At 39.8% G+C, this 24,248-nt stretch overlaps 5 protein-coding genes across 6 annotated transcripts; 2 read left to right on the top strand and 3 right to left on the bottom strand.

Moving 5' to 3' along the window:
• Positions 1-3,044: 3,044 nt before the first annotated feature.
• LOC128736372 (uncharacterized) lies at positions 3,045-11,179 on the bottom strand. The gene is made up of 4 exons (XM_053830848.1): positions 11,034-11,179; positions 9,442-10,937; positions 4,341-5,856; positions 3,045-4,285 (listed from the first exon to the last, which is right to left on the bottom strand). Exons 2-4 carry the CDS (start codon positions 10,918-10,920, stop codon positions 3,045-3,047), a joined length of 4,236 nt encoding a protein of 1,411 aa, XP_053686823.1. The 5' UTR covers positions 10,921-10,937; positions 11,034-11,179.
• On the top strand, positions 6,474-9,377 carry LOC128737053 (uncharacterized). Its single transcript, XM_053831600.1, has 2 exons — positions 6,474-8,065; positions 8,120-9,377. Exons 1-2 carry the CDS (start codon positions 6,634-6,636, stop codon positions 9,367-9,369), a joined length of 2,682 nt encoding a protein of 893 aa, XP_053687575.1. The 5' UTR covers positions 6,474-6,633; the 3' UTR covers positions 9,370-9,377.
• A 3,639-nt stretch (positions 11,180-14,818) lies between the features above and the next one.
• Positions 14,819-15,607, bottom strand: LOC128737709 (rutC family protein UK114-like). The gene is made up of 3 exons (XM_053832405.1): positions 15,469-15,607; positions 15,174-15,403; positions 14,819-15,103 (listed from the first exon to the last, which is right to left on the bottom strand). Exons 1-3 carry the CDS (start codon positions 15,531-15,533, stop codon positions 14,985-14,987), a joined length of 414 nt encoding a protein of 137 aa, XP_053688380.1. The 5' UTR covers positions 15,534-15,607; the 3' UTR covers positions 14,819-14,984.
• Positions 15,608-16,532: 925 nt separating this feature from the next.
• On the top strand, positions 16,533-17,068 carry LOC128736371 (rutC family protein UK114-like). The gene is made up of 3 exons (XM_053830847.1): positions 16,533-16,597; positions 16,658-16,887; positions 16,950-17,068. Exons 1-3 carry the CDS (start codon positions 16,536-16,538, stop codon positions 17,066-17,068), a joined length of 411 nt encoding a protein of 136 aa, XP_053686822.1. The 5' UTR covers positions 16,533-16,535.
• Positions 17,069-23,689: 6,621 nt separating this feature from the next.
• On the bottom strand, positions 23,690-24,210 carry LOC128738235 (ninjurin-A-like). Of its 2 annotated transcripts, none has more exons than XM_053833225.1 (2): positions 24,115-24,210; positions 23,690-24,055 (listed from the first exon to the last, which is right to left on the bottom strand). In XM_053833225.1, exons 1-2 carry the CDS (start codon positions 24,157-24,159, stop codon positions 23,690-23,692), a joined length of 411 nt encoding a protein of 136 aa, XP_053689200.1. In that variant the 5' UTR covers positions 24,160-24,210. The 2 variants fall into 2 exon arrangements, with proteins under 2 accessions (XP_053689200.1, XP_053689201.1); XM_053833226.1 differs by having other exon boundaries at positions 23,690-24,052; positions 24,115-24,206.
• Positions 24,211-24,248: the final 38 nt, after the last annotated feature.

Here is a 24,248-nt window from a genome sequence, read left to right as displayed (position 1 = left end):
TTTGAGCACAGTACAGTAGTTTTGAGTACGGAAGGGTATTTTCAGCCTGTACATCACGAAAAAATACATACTCACCGTGGAACCTGGGTAAACAAATTAAACAATTTTCAAAGTTATGTGAAGCGAGCGGTTCTATAGTCTTTGAGTCTATATCGGATAAACAGACAGACAGCCTTTTTATGAATTAGATTTAGGGAAAACCTTCCGTTCAAATGGACACGACTAACAGAATCTAGCGCCTTCAGTCAACTCACACCAACTTTGTTCCATTACTCTAGGTCGTTCAGAACGATATTCGAAACTAAAATAAAAAAATAATCCGCTTTATTCCTATTTTCATTGGAATCATATGATAGGGGAATGTCGTCGTGGTTAGGATACCTTTTGGCATTCGCCCATAACTTTCGTTTCAAAAGGAATTTGGGAAATCTAAATACATCGTTGCAAAGGTCTATGAATAAAGTATATTTCTGCAAAATTCTAAACTGGGTGCTTGAAAAATAATTAAGTTACAGGCATTTACGTAAAGACAAAAAATGTTGTCATAGTCGGGCCACCTTGTACAGGTTGAGCCACCGTTCAAAATCCAAGAATTACGTATTGAAATTCAATATATGGACATGAAAGAAAAGAATGATTTCCGTAGGCGTACACAACGGCCCATATAAGTGAAAATATTTGTATTTTAATCACATTTTTGCGAAATTTTGGCGATCTTATAAAATAAATATTGCTACAATAGGCTTTACCGAAGTGTACTACTACAATGAAAAAAAAAACAACAATCTAGGTTTTTATCGTATTAATTTAGCCTTATTTCATCACATTTTACGTGACAGACATTCTCTAGCGAATAAGGCTTTCTACGCTTAAAACTATGGTGGCCCAACCATGATTACTCAGGTGACCCGACCTTTACAATAACCGCTTTTGTGGTATTTCACTTTTTCCTAGCCAAACACCTCACTGGAGGGGATTTTTGTATAGTCTTCGTGTGAAGCACAACACACTTAATACATTTTCAACATTTATCTCGAAAATTGCATTTCATGAATCGTTTCTCGAAGAAAAGTTGACTGCGCGTGCAAAACTATTTTTGTCAGATTTAGTCACTGAATTCAGTACGCGTGTTTTGAATAAACGATAATATTGTGAAAGGTTAGCTGTCACAATAAGAAGTATTGCAATGCTTGTACATAGACATTATGAGTTACTAAAACTGTAAAAATCGAGATGGACTGACCATAACAGTGGCCCGACGATAACGACATTACCCTATATATAATTACTAGCTGACCCGACAAACTTCGTATTGCCACAAATTAACCTGTGTTGTACATAAATCATGAATCTCGGATGATCTTTGTCACAATCTCGAGTTTTGCAAGCCTCCCAGTGGGCGGCGCTTCCGACGGCGGGTCATCGGTAACACTCGCGACCGTCTCGTCCTGAATGATCTAGTGTTACTATAGATAGTTTTTGTCGTCTTGTATTGACTAATGTTTTATGGAAGAGTCCCTAATTTCTCGAGTTCGATTAGTTTTTGAGTTTCGCAAAAATTTCTGTTTTATTTTTATGAGAGTCCATATCCCCCTACCACAGGGGTGAGAGGTCTCTAACTATCGTAAAATAAATTCAAGACTTCAAAATCTCCCACATGCCAAATTTGGTTCCATTTGCTTGATTAGTTTTCAAGTTATAAGGAAATTTGAATTTCATTTGTATGGGAGCTCCCCTCTTAAAGTTGGGAGGGGTCGTAATTCACCATAGAAAATATTTTTGCCTCCAGAAACACACACATGCCAAATTTGGTTTCATTTGCTTGATTAGTTCTCGAGTTATGAGGAAATTTGAATTTCATTTGTATAGGAGCCCCCCTCCTAAAGTGGGTAGGGGTCCCAATTCATCATAGAAAAAATTTTTGTCTCCAAAAACACCCACGTGCCAAATTTGGTTCCATTTGCTTGATTAGCTCTCGAGTTATGAGGAAATTTGTATTTCGTTTGTATAGGAGCCCCCCCTCTTAAAGTTGGGAGGGCTCCTAATTCACCATAGAAAATATTCTTGCCCTCGAAAACTTTCACATGCCAAATTTTGTTCCATTTGCTTGATTGGTTCTTCAGTTATGAGGAAATTTGTATTTCATGTGTATAGGATCCCCCCCTCCTAAAACGGGGAGGGGTTCCAATTCATCATAGAAAAAAATTTTGTCTCCAAAACCACCCACATGCCAAATTTGGTTCCATTTGCTTAATTACTTCTCGAGTTATGAGGAAAATTGTGTTTCTTTGGTACAGGAGCCCCCCCTCTTAAAGTGGGGAGGGGTCCTAATTTACTATAGAAAATATTCTTGCCCTCGAAAACCTTCACATGCCAAATTTGGTTCCATTTGCTTGATTAGTTCTCGAGTTATGAGGAAATTTGTATGGAAGCCCCCCCTTTTAAAGAGGAGAGGAGTTATAATTCCCCTTATAAAGAGGGGAGGGGTCTCAATTTACCATAGAATAAATTCTTGTCACTGAAAACACCCACATGCCAAATTTTGTTCTATTTGCTTGAAATTTGTGTTTCATTTGTATGGGAGCCCCCCCTCTTAGTCGGGGGAGGGGTTTCTAACCATCACTAAAACCTTTCCTGGCCCCAAAAAACCTCTACATGCATATTTTCATGCCGATTGGTTCAGTAGTTTTCGATTCTATAAGGAACATACGGACAGACAGACAGAAATCCTTCTTTATAGGTATAGATGTAGCCTTAGTGCATCACAATTCTGCGTACATTTCACAGGAAAAAATAACGTTCTTCCATCAGGATTGGTTTTTTCATCTACTTTTCAGATATTAGACACAACAAGACCATATATTTTGGCAGACGGAAAACAATTAATTGACTTTATTAACAGTCTAATTTGTTTTTCAACTATAAAAATAAAGCCTCACAAAGTAAAATTACCTACTAGCGAGTTATGGTAAATCAGCTGAATTTTTTGGACACCGGTTCAATCTTAGTTTTTATTCAATGAAAACTCAATGAAAAATACCATTTTATACCATGAAATAAAATAATTCCTGATCTACTTTTCCTCCCATTTGACATGGAATTTTTCCACTTTTATTCACAGCCTTCAAATTTCCTCCCTGCCTAACTAGCATCTCAACCAGTTCTTTCTCGCTTGTCGAGAAAGCGATGTGGAGTGCCGTATTCTCATCATCATCAGCAGCATTAATGTTGGACCCATAGTCTAACAAGAGTTGAACTGTTTCAACATTGTGGCCATGCCACTGAGCAGATCTGAAGTAACTTGCAAACGATAAAAGAGCATTTTGCCCCCGGTTGCTGCGTGCTTCCAAATCAATTCCACCTTTTTCCAGGAGCCGTTTGACTAAATGGTCGTTTTTCTCCTCCATATAACTTAGCAGTCCAATAATAGGTGTATATCCATGCTCATCTGCGTAATTGTAATTTAAATCATAGTCGTAGTCCAAAAACTTTTCCACTACGAAGTTGAAGGCACCGGAGCATGCTTTGGTAAAAATCTTAGATGCTTCCTCTCGCGAATGTTGATATAACGAATCAAACAAAAGTTTAGTTATTTCCGGGTAGTTTTTTAAAAACCCTTGATATTCGCAAGTGAACGTATCTCGAGATCTGCTGTTCATCATCAAAGTCAGATATTCGTAAGCATTGGCTTTGAAACTCGGAAGATCAACACACATCGGAAGTAATGCAGTAGTTACATAGACATTTCCGTTGCGTGCTTGATGCAGCAGAGCTGTTTCATTCCTTTTATTGATAACGTCTAACTTGATATTGTGCTTCAAAAGAATATCTAATGGGCCGCATTCTAGTAATAAAAACAATATTGTTTCTCCTTGATTGTTCAACAAATTCACGTCTACTCCATAGTCTACTATTCGTTGTACCAAATGAAGCCGAGATTCTCGTTCCATATACCGAGAACAAACATAATGTAGAACGGTAAAATCATTTGCATTTCTATAATGTACAATTTTATCACCCTCTGGGTGACGATCAATAAGCAGGTTCAGCATATTTAAACTTCGCACAAAATGCACAGGATGATTTCCATCGTTATCTACAACAGTCAGATCGCAATCTGATTCTAGCATTTCAACAAAGAAAATAGCATCATCTTTATCCGCGGCTAAATGAAGAAGAGTTTCCCCATTTTTGCCTCTAATGCTTTTGGGTGATTGTGAGTTCTGCAATTTCACAGGAATCGAGGACATGTCTAGGCAAAGTTCATTAAAGGACCACTCTAGATCTAGAAAGAAAAATTATGTAAGAAAGTTTGTTGAAATTCTTATCTATGAACATACCGGTAGATGAATGATATTCTGGCTTAGGTTGACATGCATCTTCAGCGTCCTTGCGAAGCTCAGGGAAATAATTTAAAATCAAATCTTTAACTGTGCTTAGAAATACGGAATTTACTTGATAAATCAGTTGCCGTAGATCTTCCAATCGGCTTTTAACGAACTGCAGGTGATTGTCGAATATGAATTGTAACTGCTCACAATTTCCATTAAAGAGTGCTTGTTTCAGGACGTTGATTCCGCCATCAGTTTCAAAGTATGTTTTTAACTCCGGTTTTGTGATGTACATTACTCTAAGAAAATCTGTGTAGCCGTAGGTAACCATAGAGTGTAAAACAGTTGTGCAATCATAATCCACCAACTCTAAAAGACTGGGATTCTTTCTTATTTCATCGAAGCAATATTCTAATGCAATCTTGCGATTTAACATCACAGACAATATTGTAACTTCCTCCCATTGGTAGGCCAAATCAAGTTTATATTTTACAATATATTTTTCTACTATGTGGAGCATTGGTCCATTTGGGACGAACATAAAAATAGAAAGACCTGCGTAATCTTTATGCTCGAAGCGAATGATTGCATTGAAAGCCTCTGATTCGGACTCGTGGTAATACTTTTGTCTATAGGTAATCATCTTTTCTAGCACAAATTCAAAAAGTTCTTCTTCATGTTTCTGCATTAGTAATATGATGGCATTGTATTGTTGGTCATCACGAAGAGTGCAATCGAAATGATCGAAATGTTCCGTTAACAACCAATAGATGACATCTTTCTGAAGATATCGACAAGCGGTTATCAATGCACTATGTTCATGAAAAGCGATTTCAGCTCCCAAACCATAGAGGCGATCGATGAATAGAATATTGCCACAAGAAGCGGCTACTTCTATCGGCGTTTCATTCGTTTGTTTCCCTATACTGTTCCAGGTGAGTTGCCCATTAGGAATGAGCTTATTGATTAGATGAAATACAGCTAGACGATTAGTTTCACATGGATGAATCACAGCAACTTCCTCTCCTTCAATAGGTGTTTTTAACAGAACAAACACAGCCCTTGATATATCTTCGTTTGAAATTTGCAGGTTTTCAAGCGTTTTTGCCTCTACGCAGTGGTCTTTATCAACTGCTACTAGTATCGTTTTGCGGAGCCATACTTTATCGTTCGTATTCCAATCAAATTTAGACACTAAATAGTTACGAACCCTGTTGAAATCAAGCTGGTAAGCTTGTATTAAGTCATCAAATTTCCGTTTTTGGTTCCGCCAGATGGATCGATGGAGTAATGTTCCCTCTTTTTCTGGTTGATAGAAGTTTATCTCGAAATTGGTCAGCTTCTCTAGGAAACCCTGTTCGTATTCAAAGTATTCTATTAGTCTTGGTGTTTCACTAGATGCATCATCATCACTATCGGACAATCCATATACGCATGGAAACAAATCGGAATCCATGGTGTGTCTTTGCGATGCCTTGAAAAGAGCTGAATCAATTCTCTCCTCTGGTGTAAAACTTTTACTAAACTATCGAACACTGATATCGTTGATCTGTATATAGGTAAACGACGATAAATGCATTTCACAACATTGTGCACTAGACATTCAGTTCAAATGGGGTGATAACAATGTTATTATAACAAAATTTATTGTAAATATTACAATGCTATGAATAAAACTGTTTACTTTGCTCTGTTGTAGGGGAGAAGCGAAGTAAACCTTTTTTACTTACAACACGATTCACAATGTATCTCAGAGCTGAAGGTCGGGGCCACAACGAATATAACAACAATCACATCACGACTATAGAATGGGTTCTTCTTCATTCATTAAAAATTTACAGCTTTTTCACCATCCCTTTAATCAGTCCGCAGGCAACACGGACGCCCTGAAGATCCGCATGCGATCCGCTGGCTGCAGTTTGGCCATCACTGCTGGTATCTCATAATCCCATGTATCAAACATAACAGAGCATCAGTCCGACAGTAATTTAAATGCAACCAGTGCAACAGGTCTGTCTGAATTTGACAGTAAACAAGTTTGAGTCAAAATTCTTGAATCGTGCGGCTTAAATTACAATAATGATGATATCATCCTAAATCGATTTCATAACATAAAAAAACATTATTTGCAGCTATACAATGAGTCATACGAATTTATCAGTTCGTTTCCTTTCAAACTGTGCGTGCGACACGGGGTAACCAATAACCGTATGTACTGTTGTTACCGATAGCTGATAAGTTTAGCGAAATTATTAAAGCAGACAGCAAACCCAAATTAATCGTAAATCTGCTCTCTGTTGCAATGCATCGCAAAAGATATTTTCCGGCCGATTTGTACCCGCATCCTTTGCATTATGCGGCACTGCGCGGATACGACGAGAAAGTTCAGGAGCTAGTGGCAGGCGGAGCAAACATTTACGAACCAATTCAGGATGGAGAAACTCCAGCACACGTGGCCATCACCGAAGGCCTAGCAAAAGTAGCGGAATTTTTAGTGCAGCAAATGCAAAGTGATGTTCTGTTCGTGCGTGAATATTTAGTAGACAAATTTCAATGCAGTACAAGTGATCATTTTTGGCTAAAAAGGCCTATCCTACTTGCTTTGGACGAAAAGCAATGTGAACAAGTGAATGATTTGATTCAATTCGACAGTTCATCCGTTAATTTCGAGCAATCAATTCTAGTTTTGGTAAAATATCCAAAGGATCACAAATCTGTGGTGGTAGTGAATTCTGCGTCCAACGATCCCATACAACTTTTTAAAATTGTAATAAATCTGTTGAAAAATGGACAAATGAATTGGGACAGTACGGGTCCACGGGGAGAATGTGAAACATTAACCCAGCTTGCAGCGTATCATGGAAATAAAACAATTTTGGGTGTCCTCATAGAATCCGGAGCCGACCTTAAATTCAGAGGTGTAGGGAAACGTACACCTTTGCATTCGGCTTACGAAGCTTCCCAAAAGGACATCGTGAGGCTGCTTATCACAAAATATGCGGACAAAATTGACCCAACTGCGCGGGATGAAAACTATGAACATATCTTACACTATATTATCAATCGTCAGGATGGAACTAGCTTTAAAATGGTACTGGACGCTATGATGAAATATCGCCAGATACAATACGGAGAAACACCTTCCCAAGCTTTTAATTTCATATTCAAACTTGACTATAAAGAATGGTTTTGGGCTCAAGTTAATAGCAAATTTTGTGACAATATGATTCGAGCTAAATTGGAAAAGTATCAATACGATCTAACCTACCACTGGGAACAAGCTGTTGCATTGATCGACTTGATAACGTATCGAAAAGCTCGCAGTTTTTACGTAAATGAAATTCAGAAGGAACCAAATCTTTTGAAAGTATCCACTCCACAGGGATATACTGCCTTGCATGCTCTGATTTCTGCCAATGAGCTGTTATTAATTGAAGAACTTTACAGGACATATACCTGGGTGAAAGAAATTTTCGAATGTGATGCTGCCATTGTAACACTCAACGGTTTGATGACGCATGAGAACATAGAAATGATGGAGTTTGTATTAGAAAAACACAAGTTATTCTTTGAACAAAGTGTGAACCAGATACGTGACGATATTGTGGCTGTATGTTCCTTTTCAAACTATAGCGTAGTATTTGAAATATTATTAAAGTATTTACCTGAACTTAAACCACACATAGAAATACGACAACGCTTTTTATATAAGATTTCATATGCATTTACAATAGGTTTGTAGCATATTTTTCACATTTGAAGTTTAATTACAGATTTAAACATTTCAGATTATAACACCACCTACGAAAATTTGATAAATGACTTTCCATCTGCATGGGAAACCCTTCAGAAAGCTGGAAAGACTCTTGACGATTATAATAACACTGTTGGCAGCGGAATACTGCAACAAGCTATTAGTGAGAATCAACTTAAATTGATTAAGCAATTATTGAAAGCCGGTGTGAACTTCGATTGCTCCGACACGGATACGGAAGAGCGCCATGCGATACATTACGTTAAAACTATTCCGATGTTACAGCTTTTGATAGCTAGCCTTCCAGAGGGGCGCTCATTGATTCACCGCAAAGACCGTAATGGAATGACCCTGCTACATGTGCTTTGCCCGGAAACCATGGACAATAAACAGGATCTTATTCTCGAACTTTTACGGCTTGGCGCTAAGGTCGACGAACGAAGCAATGACCAAGCGACGGCACTGTTCTTCACGTACCGCGAGGATTTGTTTCTTTTCTTCACAAAGGAGCTGACATCAAAAGGCTTTAGCTGCATTGATCCGGATCTTCGCGATTTTGAAGGAAAAAATGCGCTTCACAAAAACCTTCGTCACAGAAATACTGAGATCGCCTCTGTTATGTTACGTGAAGCGTCTACTTGGGTTAATTTTACTGACAGAGGAGATTCGTACCTGGCATATCTGGTCGATTTCGAGGATGTATTTTTCAACAACGTTTTTAAACCTATTCTAGAAGCGAATCCTGATAAAACAACGAAAATGTTTAACGCAGAACTTAGCGCTTCTCGGGAACGTTGTTCTGAGCTATTCTTACACGCCTGCTTAGAAAAGAATGTTTACTGCATGGAACGATTTCTGGAAATGGACTTGGACTTCAACTATCGCGATTATCGCGGTCTCGTACCAATATTGAGTTTATTGAGCAATTACCATTTACCAGAACGAGACATCTTGTATAGGCTGTTAGAAAAAGTAGACATAAATGTTGTAGATGGAGATGGAAAAAATATCTTAATCGTTTTGTGCAATAATTACACTAGAATTAAGAGTAAAGGGTATGCCGAGGAACTGGCTATGACAGTGATCGACCGCAAGGTAAATGTAAACCATGTAGATAACACTAAACAGTCAGCACTACACTATGCATTTAAATCAGGCGAAATAGAATTGATAGAAATTTTACTGAATGCTGGTGCAGATTACAGTTTAAAAAATGCAGACGAAAAACTGCCATTTGAGGAAGCCCCTGGTGAGGTATGGCAAGTTTTTTCTTTCTTAAAATGAAATAACATTTCGGCACCAAATATATACAATATATTTCTAAAATGCTAACAAAGTACTCAATTATTAGCTCTAAAATACATCCTCAAGCATCATCTCCATCTCCTCTTCCATCACCTTGTATTTAAGGTCATCGATCCGACTGGCTAGCTGAGGTAAATATTCAACCAATATATCAACTGGTTCATCAAACATTCCCGGAGGGATTAACTCTTCCTCGTAGAAGCTATCTAACATACGATCGGCAATACTTCCGATAAATTCCAGGTGTCGATTAAGCAGAAATATCAGTACCGAACAGTTGCAGTGCGTCATAACGCTGGCCAAACAAATTACGGCTCCAGTATCACGTTCAAACACAGTTCGGCAATAATCCGGTTGAACTTCGTACAATTCTTTAACAAACTCCAGTTCATCTGACCACAGCAAACAGTGCAGAACGTTGCACCCTTCGGGATCTTCTAGCTCTAACAACTTAGGCTCTCGACGTATTTCTGCTTGATAATAGTCCTCGGCCGTATGACGGGTGATTAACTCCATCAGCATCACTTGGTAACCTGAGCGAAAGCTTAGATCGTATTTGTATCTCTTTAAATATTGCACAAGATATGTCGCACGGGACCGATCATCAGTCATACTCCAGATAGAAAGTTCAGGCCAATTACGATGTTCATAACGAAAGGTTCGATTGAATGCTTCGGTTTCCGTTTCTTGCAATTTATCTCTTCGATAGGCAACTATTTTCTGTAGAACATAATCAAAAATATCAGCCTTGCATCGGGGTAAAAGATGTGTCAAAGCTGAATAACCAATACTATCGAGTACAGTTGGATCTAATTGATCGCCAAATTCTTCAAAAAGCATTTTGGTAACGGTAAAGTTCTGCGTGCTGCACGCTTCCATCAATGGGGTTATATTTTTTCGACCGGATTGTCCAGCGTGAGCCCCATTAGAAATTAATCTTCTAATTAGACTTATATCCCCACGAAATACGGCAAGCTGCAAAAATGTGTCACATCGTTGGTCGAATCCACTGTTGTTCCATGATATAAATCCATTCATTGCAAGTGATTTGATGAAATGTTGTATCTGCTCACGATTTGCTGCATTAACATGAATTAGTGCTGTCTGATTCAATTCACATGTTCGATTTAAGAAAACTAACTCAACATTTTCCTCATTGAATTCTTCGTTAGAACTTAGCACCTCGAGATCTCTTGCACGCTTACATTGCTCTTCAGTGCATGCGACCGGGATCGTCTTCTTAAGCCACCATTTATCCTTGCCTAGTGAATGGCATTTCTGTTCGATTACCGCAAAATCTCTCTCGTAGATATCTAACAACATTGCGTAAATATCGGCTTGCTGATTCCATATTGCTACATGTAATGCGGTCTCACCGTCCTTTACAGGTTTATAACAATTGGCGCCATTCGCTAGCAAATCTCGCATTCGATCCACATTAGCTTCGGCTGCCGCCAAATGCAGCTGTTCTGCTGCGTAAAGTTCTGCAGCATATTTTTTGCGTAAAACAGGAAACACAACCGTTTGCATTTCTTCGCCGTCTAGAACTGAATGGAAATATACGACCTGTTTTCCTTTTCATGAAAAATCTTGAACCTTTTTCAACACACGTCACATCTTTCTTGTTGTGTTGAAGTACTTACCTTTATTCCGACATTACAATTCATTTAAGCACATCGTTTAGCGTTTATGTCTGCTATTACTTTAGATAATTTGGTCACAAAATCTTATTATCACCGTCGTGTTGTTACCTACGATAAATATTTCTGAAATTCTTGAATTAAAAAATCATGAATGAACTTTACGGTCGCGGTCTCCAACACCTAATGCTAGCACTTTGTTATGTACTAATACCGCATCGTTGAATGCATCGAAAGCTATGTAATACACAAACACAGTATACACTATACTCCGACAAGTCGTACACGTTAAAATTGATGAATCAAGCAAGAATCGACAAAAGGGCCTAACTGTTGCGAAAGACAAACTGAGTTAAGGGGACATAAACGACTAAAATAATTGAAAAAGTCATAAATTTTTTATTTCAAATTTTGATTATGCAGTCTTTTCCGGTTATTTTGATACTAATTTTCCACAGATCCTACCACGGGAAGTGGCCGCAAAACGATCATACTCCTAAGCATTCCAGTGCGGCGTGCAACAACCTTGCTGGAATAAAACGTCGCTATTGTAAAAACACGATTTTTAAACTTTATGTACCTTTTTCTCAGAAACTACACAACGTATCGGAACAAACTTTTACAACTTAGTACGTCAGCTTTACCTTAGTCAAGCCACTTCTAGTACGCGGGCCCTTGTAATCCTGGTGCCGGTAAAATTCTTGAAAAGACCAGATTCCACCGCACAGCCTGGCATCCTTGCGACGTGACCGACGGTCCATCCTAGTTTCCCAACTTTTGCCAGGGGTATAATGGAAATCTCTCCAAGTAGTGTCTGAAACTCGTGGCTCATACGCCACCGTCACTCTCCCCTTTTCGTTTGTACAATGCTAAAAATAATCCATCTTCAGTTTTATGCGGCGGAGTATGCTCCTCGATCGAAGCGTCTTGCGGAGGCAAAAAAGGCCCGGCTTCCAGCTTGAATGCGTCGTTGAATCTCCTGACTCGTATTGTTGTCAGCGGTGACTAGATATCCCAAATACATTAGCTGATCAACCACTTCCAGGTCATCGCCGCCAATAGTCACTGTCTGTGGGAATCGAACGTTGTTTTCTCTGGACATTTTTCCTGCCACATGTTTGGATTTTGACGCATTGATTTATAAAGCCCCAGACACAATGCCTACGGATTTTACTACGTTGCGGCAATTTGACAGTTTTTTCATGGGTTTTCTGTCAAATTTCCGCAACGTAGTGAAATCCGTATGCATTGTGGCTGGGCCTTAACCCAATCATCCAAGCGTCCGTTTTAAGTCTGGCGTAGATTGCCTTCACCGTCCCAAGGTGTCTACTAATGATGTCGAGGTCGTCTGCGAAGGCTAAAAGTTGGGTACTCTCGCTGAAGATCGTTTCGATGCCCGCTCACTGGATCACACATTCAATATAGCGATGTTGAATAACTCCCTCCAGTGAGTGTATTGGGTTACAAACTGTTCTCATGCATTATCGGTCATGGCTGTGAGCGCTCGACTGTATCGTATACTGCCCTGAAACTCCTCCTGTAATTTCTCCTGGCCGCAAAACCTTTGAATTATCCAGTAAAGTGCCGTTGATGGTGCTTCATTACCATTTTGGTAGAGTTCTGCCGAATGCCAGTTCTTTCTGGCGACTGTATTAGTATTCGGCTATCCGATTTCTCGCCGGATCTCTTCGAAATCGGGAACCGAGATGTTGTTATCGTTTGTAGGCACTCCTAATTGAATTAACTTCCGTTCCGACAACACAATTTGTGATTCTGAAAGTCACCTAGGTGACTCTGGTCGTGGATTGAGACACCAAGCTCCAAGCAGGAAGGTAGAGCTTTATCCAACAGATGCGTGTACTTATAGGCAACTGGTGAGTTTTGGTTTGGTTTTTTGGTTCAATATTCGTTAGTTAAGTTATCTCCAGATGGATGCAGCTTGGTGAATATCTTTGCGAGAAAAGAAAGTGGTTCTGATCATCAGATTTCAGGAAGCTGCAAATTTGATGCATCGTAAGCTGTTACCGTTCGTGTCGGTGTGTAGGTTATGGGGCGCGATCACCGATTTACATCGCTTCTCTACTTTAGTGCAATCTTAGCTTTATGCTATGAAATGGGGATACCATCTGCGAAGGAGCGCCAAACATAACTCTGGTCATGGTCATCCCAAGCTCCTACCTAGTGCATGCACGTGGCCACCAGAAAATACTTAATTGGTTACATCTGAGTATCTAAGCTATGCAGTGCGATGCAGCATCGATCTTAGACTGGGACCCGCAGCTTGGGTAAAGAGGAACGTTATACAAAACTAACTCAATGTTTAACCACAGACAAACAGACATAACACTCGTTTTCCGTTCATCGTACCGATTAAACCGTCATTTCAAATTTGAGCTTAGCTGGGAATGTCTCCGTTTTTGGCAAAGTGGCCGTTTTTGTCAGGTTTTGACGAAAAAAGGGGAATTCCCCATAAAAAATACTTGCTACTTCAAGGGCTACCCATATTGCTATTTGATATTTGGGAATGTCGATCATAGATGGTGCTAGTGTTCAGGCTAAATGTGAGGTACGATAATTTTTGTTGATTTTTCTTCCAAGAGTTATGTCTGTTTGTCTGTGGTTTAACCTTATTACAAAGGTCAAGACAAAAAGGCAAAGTTGGTCTATTTGATATTTAAAGCTAAGACGAAACGTGACAACTCGTAGCAGATTTGTAGACCTTTTTAGACCAGCCTCTGATTGGCCGAATTGGACTGCATGAAAAAACACAAAAAGGGCACTCAGCAGTGTTGTCAAGAACAACATTACTATTCATTACTGTTGGTAAAACTGCTAGGCAACGTGTGAAAAGTATCAAAAGATAGGTGAAAACAAAACCAAGAAGCCAGTTGTCACGTCTCGTCTCAGAACTGAAGCTACGCGAGGCACCAACTTTACGCATTCTCCAGCCATTCACTAAACGTGAGATCAAAGTGGCGCTTTTTAACGAAAGAAGGGAATGCCCCCCATAAAAAATACTTGCTAGTTCGAGGGATCTCGCTGTTGTTCTTTGATATTTGGGAATGTCGTTCATAGATGGTACTAGTGTTTAGGCAAAATGTGTGGTACGATAATTTTTGTTGATTTTTCTTCCAAGTGTTATGTCTGTTTGTGTGTGATATCACCATGTTACAAGAGAAGCTTAATATAAACCCTACTTACACAGTCGTGGCAGCCCAAGTAAACCTAATCAAAGTTCAGCACCTGACCTGTTTTGCATAATTACCGGCGCCATGTAAGCCAAAAGCGTAAGCAACGCTATTCTTGCTGTATTTTGCATCTTCATTTGAAGAAGGAAACAGAATTTGGTGCTGTAGTGGAAGTGAACCAAATTGGACATTTTCGGATATAGTGCGAGTTCAATCTGATACTCCTAGTAGCTTCAGTTTCTGACTGCATGGCAGAGGCAATGTCGAATATGGGCGGTTCATATGAAGTGATTGATACAGATCGCTCAATGTGGAATGAAGAAGGCCCATCTGGTTCAAAAATAGGGGTCTGCACAGGCCCCGAAGTCTATGGGTCAGGTATCAGGCTTATTTTGTCTGCAGGATGTTACTCCTCTGTTATACACATTGCAACTTGTAAAATTTTATACTCAGCACTCAAAGCAACACACGAATAATGTCGTGCGGCCATGTTTCGAAAAATGATTTTTTAGGAAATGAGTAGTTTTTGCATGGATGATAGAATTAACACCAGACTGAGTCCCATCACTTTGTCTATAGGTTAAGTTTAAAGATAAAGGCTACTAACATAAAAAAATATTTTATTGAAAAGTACAAACAACTATCGTCAACAACCCCTTCTAATATTTAGTCTAAATCCTGTGCGTAAAATCCTAGATGTGTTAATTGCAATCACACCTGCTGTAAAAATAGCCAAAGTCAACAGATGCTACAGTTTAGCTTCTAGTCATGTTGACACCTGGAGCACTTCCCCGACAAGCGCAATAGCTTCAATTTCAACTGCTGCCCCCAGCGGAAGTTTGTTTACAGCAAAGCAAGTACGCGCTGGGAAGTTGCTGGTGAATACTGCAGAGGTAAATAAGCGATTAGAGAGAGAGTCGCCTTTGACCCGCCATGTTCACTTTCTGAACCTTACCTCGTTTGTACTCGTCGTTAACTGCACCGTAATCATTTATATCAGCCAGAAGAACGGTGGTTTTGACAACTTTTTCAATGCTTGATCCGGACTCCTGCAGCAAAGTGGACAAATGTTGCAAGGCTTTGGCCGTCTGGGCTGCAGCGCCGCCATCAACCAGCTTTAGGCTGCCTAGTTCCATGCCCAGGACACCCGAGCAGTATACTGTGCGATCCGCTATGACCGCTTGGCTGGAAAGTTAAGCCAGCTTGTGAATTTGATTTTCAACAGGTAGTTTTATAAAGAACACACTTACTTATAGGGAGCTGCCGCTTTTGGGCACTTGGCAGTGGAGACAATTTTCCGCACGATGCTGGCCATTTTTGCTAAAACAACGTCTGAATTGTTACTGGTATGAAAGTCAACTGATCGGGTGCTGTATTTGTTGGACAAGGACGGTACCAGCAGCGAGCTGATAAGAATGATTTGTTTTCTTTTAAACACTATATTGCCTATCACTGCAAGCAGAGCTGATGCAAACCAAGACACACTGCACACTACACTATCAGTTGCGAGCTTTCGTGCATCTGAACTTCAATACAAATGCATGATCACTAGTTAAACAACTCGTATTATTCAATACTTACAATGAAATTATGAACATTGGAAAAAAGTGTATTGTGGCATTGTCTTTTCGATCAATATGATTAAATTTCTCATGGTGCATTTGGCACTTTAATTCGCATTTTTATTTGTTTTTCATAGGAGAGACTTTCTTGTACTTTCTTTGTTATTTGGACCTGGAACATTGCTTGTTGGAATGAAGATATTCATAATGAAATATACAAAATATTTTATGAAACAATGTTTGAGCCCACGTATTCCCTGTTCCTCAGTAATAAATAACTGTATTTTTTTTTAGTGATTTACAGCAGCTAAGTATCTTTTAGTGTATCCAAGAGCAGTTCCTACATATTTTAAATAATGATTCATCATGCTGACTTTTCAAAAATTGGGCGAAAGTATACGAGCATTTTTTGGAATTAAAGCTTTCGATCTTTACCAATACTAAATCGTTTCCTGATATTGGATTTCCTATAATTTTATAAACGAAAGTGCATAACTTGGAAAAGTTAAATTTGTATTGGTAAAGCTCAAAAGCTCTAATTCAAAAAAAAAATCCTTGCATACCTTCAACCAATTTTCGAAAAGTCAGCATGATAATCATCAGTTAAAATATGTACTGCTCTTAGTTCAATCTCCCCATTTAGCACCTAGTCGCGATATGAGCTTCGGTGTTCAATATATCCGATATTTTGTTGGGCCGAGCTATCAGTTCCATTTTATAACGCGACTTGTTCGAATCAGTGACAGATAGCAAGCATGGCTTACGTTCGGAAGATCATCTCTACGAAAAAATGCCCAAAAGCTTTGGCCCCCTACAAGTAAGATAGATTTGTATAAAGTTTTAAGATAAAAAGTTTTTTTTTTTGATAATGTTTTAGCCAAGCCGTGATTGGTGAGCATACCGTTTACTGTTCAGGACTTCTTGGTCTGGAATTGGAATCGTTGCAGCTGGTTGAGGGGGGAGCTGCAGCTCAAACGACGAAAGCTCTGGAACATTTGGTCAATCTGCTAGAAGAGTGCGGTTCATGCATTGCAAACGTAGTTAAAACTACTGTTCTACTGGCAGATATGAACGATTACGCAGCAGTGAACGATGAATACAAAAGAGGTTGCTTATTGATTAATTACCTATAATAACTTGGCAATTATTTAGTGAGTTTTTTTTTGTAGTTTTTTCCAGCAATTTTCCAGCGCGGACCTGTTATGCAGTTAGTAAACTACCTCTTGGAGCGGCCGTTGAAATTGAGGCTATTGCGTTGACCGGAGCTGTAGTTCAAGTTTCGGCCTAAATGAGGAAGATATTCTAGTCAAAATGCAGCCTAAAAGTGCCATGTTCAATCTGGTGGCAGTTATTGATCAGGTTATTGTAGCAATAATTTTAACTGCCATGTCACAATGCTCAACAATACAAAGAATAAATGTCATTTAACGGGAAATTAGCAGTCATTAACTTTTCGTCGGAAAGTCCAATTTAGGAAGCAGTTTTTGGGCCCAAAAGTAGGGTTCTGTTTAAAAAAATGTAAATACTGCAATCTTCTTGCCAATCTGAACACAGCGAATATATTTTCATGAAAAGAATTTTTGTTTCAAACAAAAAAACTGCTTTTGGTATTGACAGAATCGATGACGACTAATTTCACCTTAATGAATATTATTGGTTTTATTATCTGTTTGATATATTACATTTATGTATTTTATTTCGTTCGAATTGTACGTATTTTATGGTCTTTAAGTATGTAAAAACAGTCAGGACAAAACACATCACGTCGGTCACCGCCGATTTAATGCGCAACATTAAAAACTTCATGGTATTTTACGGGTATGACTCGGCATTTTTTGTATAAACAACAAATGCATTGATCTGAGTGATGTTTATCGAAACTATAATAAAGCGGAAAATTCAAGTATTTGAATCGAAAGGCACAATCCATGTACCTTAAACTTTTTATATTAGGGGGCAAACTAAGTTCCCGGTATTTGTCAATAGGTGGCTCCAGCAGTTAGTGCTGGTCGATTTCGACATATCCAAAATATAATGAACAAAGCTTAGACATATGGTAAACAAATCGCTTTGACACATTAGTGCTTTTGTTTTGACATCAAATATTTTTGGTTATGTGACTCCGTTCGGTTCATTTGAAGAAAACGGGGGATAAAGCGCAATAAGTGCTCCAACCCGATTACGGAGATACTGCTCTAAGTAACAACGTGCCATGGTTGGCTCCGTCCCCTCAGAAATGGTGCTTTCAATGCTGACGACCACGAAAAAAACTACAGCAATGAAGGAAGAACAAGGAAATTCGAACTAGAACAATCGGAATAGACCCACGCGACGAAAAAGTACTATGGTTCGGAAACTCAGGACGTGGAACTACCGATCTCTCAACTCAAGGGAGCACTCGAGTACTCCCCAAAGTATTGAAGAGCCGTAAGTTCGACATCGTAGCGCTGCAAGAAGTGAGCTGGAAGAGCTCAATGGTACCTACGGTAATTAACCAGAACTGCGGCACAGCTTTCGAGTGATGGGGAGATGCGGAATCGGATGGTTGGGTGGTGGCCAATCAATCCTCGAATGTGCAGGTTGAGAATCAAGGGCCGGTTCATCAATATAAGCTCCAACAAAGTGCACAGCCCTCACCTTAGAAGTACCGATGACGACAAAGGATGAATTCTACGTGCAATTGTAGAGTGAATACGACCGCTGCCCAAAACATGATATCAAGATCGTCATCGGGGATTTCAACGGACGGAATAAGCGGGACGATTGGTTTGACGATGAATGTAGGAGGGTGATGGATGAGGACAACGCCGTGCGGGTGGTCAGAATGCGCAGTGCCACACGTCAGAACGTGGAAAAATGCAATCAGAAGAAATTGCAGCGAAATCAAATCTTCGAAGAAAAAGCGCTACCTGGAAAAGCAGGAATATGCAGAGTTGGAGCGACTGCATCGTTCTCAGGAAATGCGAAATTTTTACCAGAAACTGAAACTGAAGCCCCCAAAGGCTTGGTGCCGCGAGCCGAAATGTGATAAGGATGGCAGTATTTTGACGGACGATCTTGAGGCGATCGATAGGTTTTTTTTGTATGCCAGAAGGGCATTGGGTTAAAAGACCACTGCGACAGTCTTAATGATCGTCTTTTGTGGCAGGCCCCGATTGCTGTACACAGTTTACGGATCGCTCATACCCATTGCTGGAGTTGAGCGGAATAGTTGTATTCCTGTGCCCCAATTCGGTACTACATGGTTTATAAAACCAATGACCGTTTTGGGATTTAGGCTCCATACCTGATATGGAGTAAGAAGGAAACTTCCGAAGAAGTTCTGCCTTGATAATGCAAGAGCTTCGCAATTGCATAGCAGATGCGCTGAACTTTCAGGTTCAGAGTTACAAGAGCGGCAGGTGTCGGATGATACCTTGCCGATATTCTTTAAATGATAAAGAGCGGGGCTGTGTCCTGTTAGGACTTAGGAGTCCCGCGACCGTGCGTAGTTCACTACGAGTTAAATGGAGTAGTTTTTTAGCTACTGCAGGGTTTGGGTAGATAAACTGTTTAGCTTGTTTACAACCCTGTGTTTGATTCCAACGAAATACTATTTCTAGCTCTTTCCATGTCATCAATTCACCTTTTACGACGGATGTGGAGGTGCCCAGAAACGGTTCAGGATCAATAAATTGCTGAGCTGATCCTTGTCTTTATTTATTTATTTATTTATTTATAGCTTATTGTATCCATCCAGCATATCTTAATGAATATAAATACATAAAAAATAGCACAGTACAATTATCACATTGCGAAGGAGTCAGATGCAGTGATTCTGCGTGAGAAGGTGCTGGTGCTTTCCCCAAACTCGAACAAGTCCTCAACAGAGGCAAAAGCGCGCAACATCGAAGACATTGGTTCATTGTACCCGAACACAGTACGATGAGACCTTGGTTGAAGCAACGATCCATTCCTCAGGAACCACGAAGGAACTAGGAAATCCAGTCTTGCTAGGTTGTCAGCAAATTCATTGCCCTCGATTCCGCAGTGACCGGGCACCCAAAGTAATAAAACTTTGTTTTGGCGGGAGAGTTCCCTCAATGCTGTACTTCTGATGAAAAACGGTGGGCCACTTTGCTAATGAGATAGTTTCCCTGATGCCGGGGTCGTAGACTCCGGAGCCTGTGAAGGCCCCTATTTCTGAACCATCTGTAAAAAAACAGATAGTTCTAGATAGAAGATCGGGCCCTCCATTATTCCACATTGAGCGATCTGTTTCAATCACCTCATATGGAACGTCCATATTGGGCCTGGCTTCCATGCAGTCAGAGACTGAAGTTACTAAGGGTGTCAGATTGAATTCCCGAAGTATGCGAAGATGACCGAATTGGTCACCTTCGAGTATAGTTTTACTCCTTTGCAACCATAGTGCGCCGAGCTCTGCTTCCTTCTTCACATGAAGATGCAAAGGCAATAAGCATAGCATTGCCTCCATGGCTGTAGTAGGTGTTGTACGCATGGCACTGGTAACTATAAGACAAGCCAGGCGGTGAATTTCGTTTAGTTTGGCTCGGGCTGTCACCTCATTCACCTTTGGCCACCATACGACTGCAGCATAGGTTATCCTAGGTCGTGCAATAGTAGTATATGACCAAAAGGCTAGTTGAGGTTTCAATCCCCAGGTTTTGCCAAACAGTGACCTGCATGCCCAGATAGCCGAAGTTGCTTTCTTAACAGCATAATCTAGGTGGGCAGCCCAGTTCAGTTTTTTATCGAGAATTATTGTAATGAAGTGTTTGACTTCATTACTGAAGCCCAGTCTGACACCATTCAGTATAGGGGGAGTAACGGTATGTTTCCTTCGCCTAGTGAATGGTACAACGACTGTTTTGGTGGGGTCAACATTAAGTCCCTCTTGTGAGCACCATAACCTGGGGGTGTTTAGAGCTCCTTGCAAGCGACATGACAATACTGCGTCAAACTTTCCTCTGACGATAAGTACAACGTCGTCGGCGTAAGCAATGGTCTCATAGCCAAGTTGTGATAGCTTGTGAAGGAGTGCGTCGGCCACCAGTGACCAGAGCAGGGGGGAGAGAACTCCTCCCTGTGGACATCCTATGATCACCGAAGTTGTGCCCGACGTATCTCCCAATGATGTTGTAATTTCTCTGCTCGAGAGCATTACTTGAATCCATCTCACTGTAGTGTGGTCGATTCTCTTTTGATTCTCTTTTTGTATTAATTGACGCGAAGGACGTGTTATGGAAAGCGCCTTCAATATCAAGAAATGCAAAAAGTGCTGTCTATTGATATTTGAGCGATTTCTCAATTAACGTCACTAAGCAGTGCAGCGCGGTTTCCGTAGATTTACCGTGTTGGTATGCATGTTTATTTACATGTAACGGAAAGTTTTTTAAAGACTCATTGCGGATATAGTTATCCGTGATTTTCTTCATCAGCTTAAGAAGCGTTGAAGTTAGACTCATCGGTCTGAAAGCCTTAGGCATGGTTTTGTCTTTTTTGCCAGTCTTAGGTATGAACACCACCCTTACTTTCCGCCAATTCTCTGGGATCTACCCCAAAGTGAAACTGGCTCGAAAAAGGTTGATGAGTTCGGACATTATAACACCGCCCGTTTTTTATAAGAAAATGGGTAGAATACCATCCGGACCTGGAGAGTTCATTGGTTGAAAAGAACTGAGTGCCCAATTGATCGGAGCCTCCGTAAACAATCGGCGTGCAAGTAGAACCGAATCATTTGGCACATTGTGTAATGACCATTCTGCTGTTGCCAGCCTATGTCTTGTTCAGTGGTCACTGTCGAACCAGGGACATGCGTGTTTATTAGAACTTCCAGAGTTTCTCTGGTGGTAACAGTGAGACTCTCATCCTCTTTTTTTATTTCCCCTAGACCATTGCAGTGGTCCTTGGACATCGCTTTCTGCAGACACGTAGCCTCTGGCAGAGTTTGAATGCTTTCGCCAAATTTAACTCGTGGTTTCCTTTTGGCTTTGCGTAGCTCAGCGTTGTATTTGGTGACGGAAGCTCTGTAGTCTTCCCAGTTAGACGTGATTTTGGCCCTGTTGAACAGACGCCTTGCCTTCCGACGGAGATTGCTAAGCGCCTTAGTTACCGCCTTATAGAACACCAGACTTTGACCTATAGATTACTGACAGGATGGATAAATGTGACAGATAGTTGCGAAGCATCCGGGTATAAGATTTCTTACGAAAGTGCCTTTCAGTTCAGTGTGTATCGCATCCATTTCTATTTATATGACATTCCGTTTCTGTAATGCAACAAAAATTAAATCTGGAAAATTCGCTGCAACGAAGCTGCTAGCTATTAGTGTTAGTCAGGCGAAATGTAAAATGTGGTGCGGTGCATTAAAGCGGGGCCGGCGCTCACGATTATCAAATATAGTTTGATGTAATTTGAAGATAGTTACGCAAGTACCGGCAGCATACTCTAGTTTCAATTGTATGCGGTAACCGGAAAATTCCGATATTTTCGAGTTAATTTCTACCGTCTCTTCAATAATATTTTTTGTTTAATTGTTTAATCTTTTAAACTTTTCACTTTATTTTAATGAGTATATACTAACATAACTAGCGAGAAACATAAATTTAAAAAAAATTGGAACTGAATAAAAACACTAGATACTTTGTATTTGATCCAGAAGTTAGGTGTGCCCGCAAAGGGTTCAACATAAATTCTAATATCTACTTATAAATAGTAACCCAGGTAACCAATAAGCAATAACATAAGCAGTAAATCAATCGTTTATTGGCATTTCTAACCTTGTATACTGCACGTTGTTTTCAATAAACCAGTTTTTTGACTGCGTAGCCGTTGGATATTGGCATCCAGAATTATATTCAAATTCTTCGTACTATAAGAAGGTTAGCAGTAAAGTAGCTACATATTTTGTCAAAATAGTGACCTAAACCCTTATTGGCTTGCATTTGAAATTCATTGGTAATCCTTATTGGCTACCTGAGTTATGAATTTGAGAATAATTATAATGTTTTTTTGATTATTTTAGTTAGACTTAACGAGCAAAGCAAGGGGGTGAGGAAAATGTTCATCATTTCATTTTATAGTAGAGTTAAATGGAACATTTCCCTCACTCTATCGATGAATACAAATTTGAGACCTAACCTTGAAAATTTAAGGGTTCGATCATTCAAGTCGGTTCACTAAACAAAGACGTTTTGTCGACATAAACTTAGGGATGAGGGTGCGGAAGGGTATTTCCAGCCTATTAAGTGATTGCCTCTAATTCTAATTCAGCTTAAGGTGAAATTAGTCGTCATCGATTCTGTCAATTTCAAAAGCAGTTTTTTTTGTTTGAAAAAAAAATTCTGTTCATAAAATTATCTTTGCTGTGTTCAGATTGACAAAAAGAATGTAGTATTTCCATTTTTATAAACAGAATCCCGCTTTTGGGCCCAAAAACTGCTTCTGCAATTGTGCTTTCCGACGAAAAGTTAATGACTGCTAGTTTCCCGTTAAACGTAGTTGTAGTGGAAGAACAGGTCGTTTTGATGCTCTTTCAATCAAAAAACCGCAGATTATTTACACTTTTGAGAAAATTGAGAACATAATATAGGTGTATATCAGAAAAGTGATTATTTAGCGAACGAAAAGGAAGATAGACTGAATTTAGAAGCAGATTAAAAATACCCTCCCGTGTTTTACCAGTTTTTATAATTTAACAATATCACTTATTCTATTACTCATTGCACACCGACCAATTTAACGAAAAACAGCAAAAATAGTGAAGACCACTGAAATTAAGGGCAATAATATAACAAACTTGCAACTGGGCAGCGCCTGTGCATCTGACAAAAACTAGAGATCACCTGAATTCGAAAACATTACGTTCTATGCTATAGCATATCCATTCTCTGCAACTGATTCAGCCTCAATCGGCTTGCGGAGCTATTCCGAAAGCCGGTATCAATATGTTGACGAGTGTTATCAGAAAAATCCCGATCGTGACCATATCGTTAATTTTGTTCGCCTTGCAGATCTCGTGATTGTCGTTCACATTGTAGCGGCTGTTCATGATTAGCCCTATGCCAACGACGATCTGAATCGCCAAGCTGATCAAAATGAAGATCAAACTGAAGTAGTAGTAGGGATGCCGCGTGAAGGACTCCAGCACGTACCGCAACTGATTAGCGTTTGCGGAAACCAACGCCAGATCCATCATTCCCTGGGCCAAATTCTTCTTCTGCTGGTAGGTGTTTATGTTTGGAATCGCTTCTTCCGCTATCGGAGCAAGCTGCTGAGATTTATAACAATACGAATAGTTTTTTTAAATGGATATACGTAAAAACTTCATACCACAACGCTTTTGGATTCAACGTCAAGGTTATTTTCTGCGGCCATTTTTATTAGGCTGATTGACTACTGGATATATACCCACAAATAAATCAAAAGATCTACGACAACAACAAAGAACAATAAAATTAAACTAC

Source organism: Sabethes cyaneus, chromosome 2 (genome assembly GCF_943734655.1).
Source record: "Sabethes cyaneus chromosome 2, idSabCyanKW18_F2, whole genome shotgun sequence".
Taxonomy (NCBI): Eukaryota; Metazoa; Arthropoda; class Insecta; order Diptera; family Culicidae; genus Sabethes; species Sabethes cyaneus.
This window is presented reverse-complemented; position numbering and strand designations above follow the sequence as displayed.

Bases quoted from the DNA above. Each gene is read 5' to 3' on its own strand.
- LOC128737053 (XM_053831600.1), top strand. From the start codon at position 6,634: ATGCATCGCAAAAGATATTTTCCGGCCGATTTGTACCCGCATCCTTTG. The intron at 8,066-8,119 runs GTTTGTAGCATA...TAAACATTTCAG, and splicing joins TTCATATGCATTTACAATAG to ATTATAACACCACCTACGAA.
- LOC128736372 (XM_053830848.1), bottom strand. From the start codon at position 10,920: ATGCAAACGGTTGTGTTTCCTGTTTTACGCAAAAAATATGCTGCAGAA. The intron at 5,857-9,441 runs TAGAGCTAATAA...AGTGTTCGATAG, and splicing joins TGATGCTTGAGGATGTATTT to TTTAGTAAAAGTTTTACACC. The intron at 4,286-4,340 runs GTATGTTCATAG...TTTTCTTTCTAG, and splicing joins AGAATATCATTCATCTACCG to ATCTAGAGTGGTCCTTTAAT.
- LOC128737709 (XM_053832405.1), bottom strand. From the start codon at position 15,533: ATGGCCAGCATCGTGCGGAAAATTGTCTCCACTGCCAAGTGCCCAAAA. The intron at 15,404-15,468 runs GTAAGTGTGTTC...TTAACTTTCCAG, and splicing joins AAAGCGGCAGCTCCCTATAA to CCAAGCGGTCATAGCGGATC. The intron at 15,104-15,173 runs GTAAGGTTCAGA...TTACCTCTGCAG, and splicing joins TAACGACGAGTACAAACGAG to TATTCACCAGCAACTTCCCA.
- LOC128736371 (XM_053830847.1), top strand. From the start codon at position 16,536: ATGGCTTACGTTCGGAAGATCATCTCTACGAAAAAATGCCCAAAAGCT. The intron at 16,598-16,657 runs GTAAGATAGATT...ATAATGTTTTAG, and splicing joins AAAGCTTTGGCCCCCTACAA to CCAAGCCGTGATTGGTGAGC. The intron at 16,888-16,949 runs GTTGCTTATTGA...TTTTTTTTGTAG, and splicing joins GAACGATGAATACAAAAGAG to TTTTTTCCAGCAATTTTCCA.
- LOC128738235 (XM_053833225.1), bottom strand. From the start codon at position 24,159: ATGGCCGCAGAAAATAACCTTGACGTTGAATCCAAAAGCGTTGTG. The intron at 24,056-24,114 runs GTATGAAGTTTT...TATAAATCTCAG, and splicing joins TTGAATCCAAAAGCGTTGTG to CAGCTTGCTCCGATAGCGGA.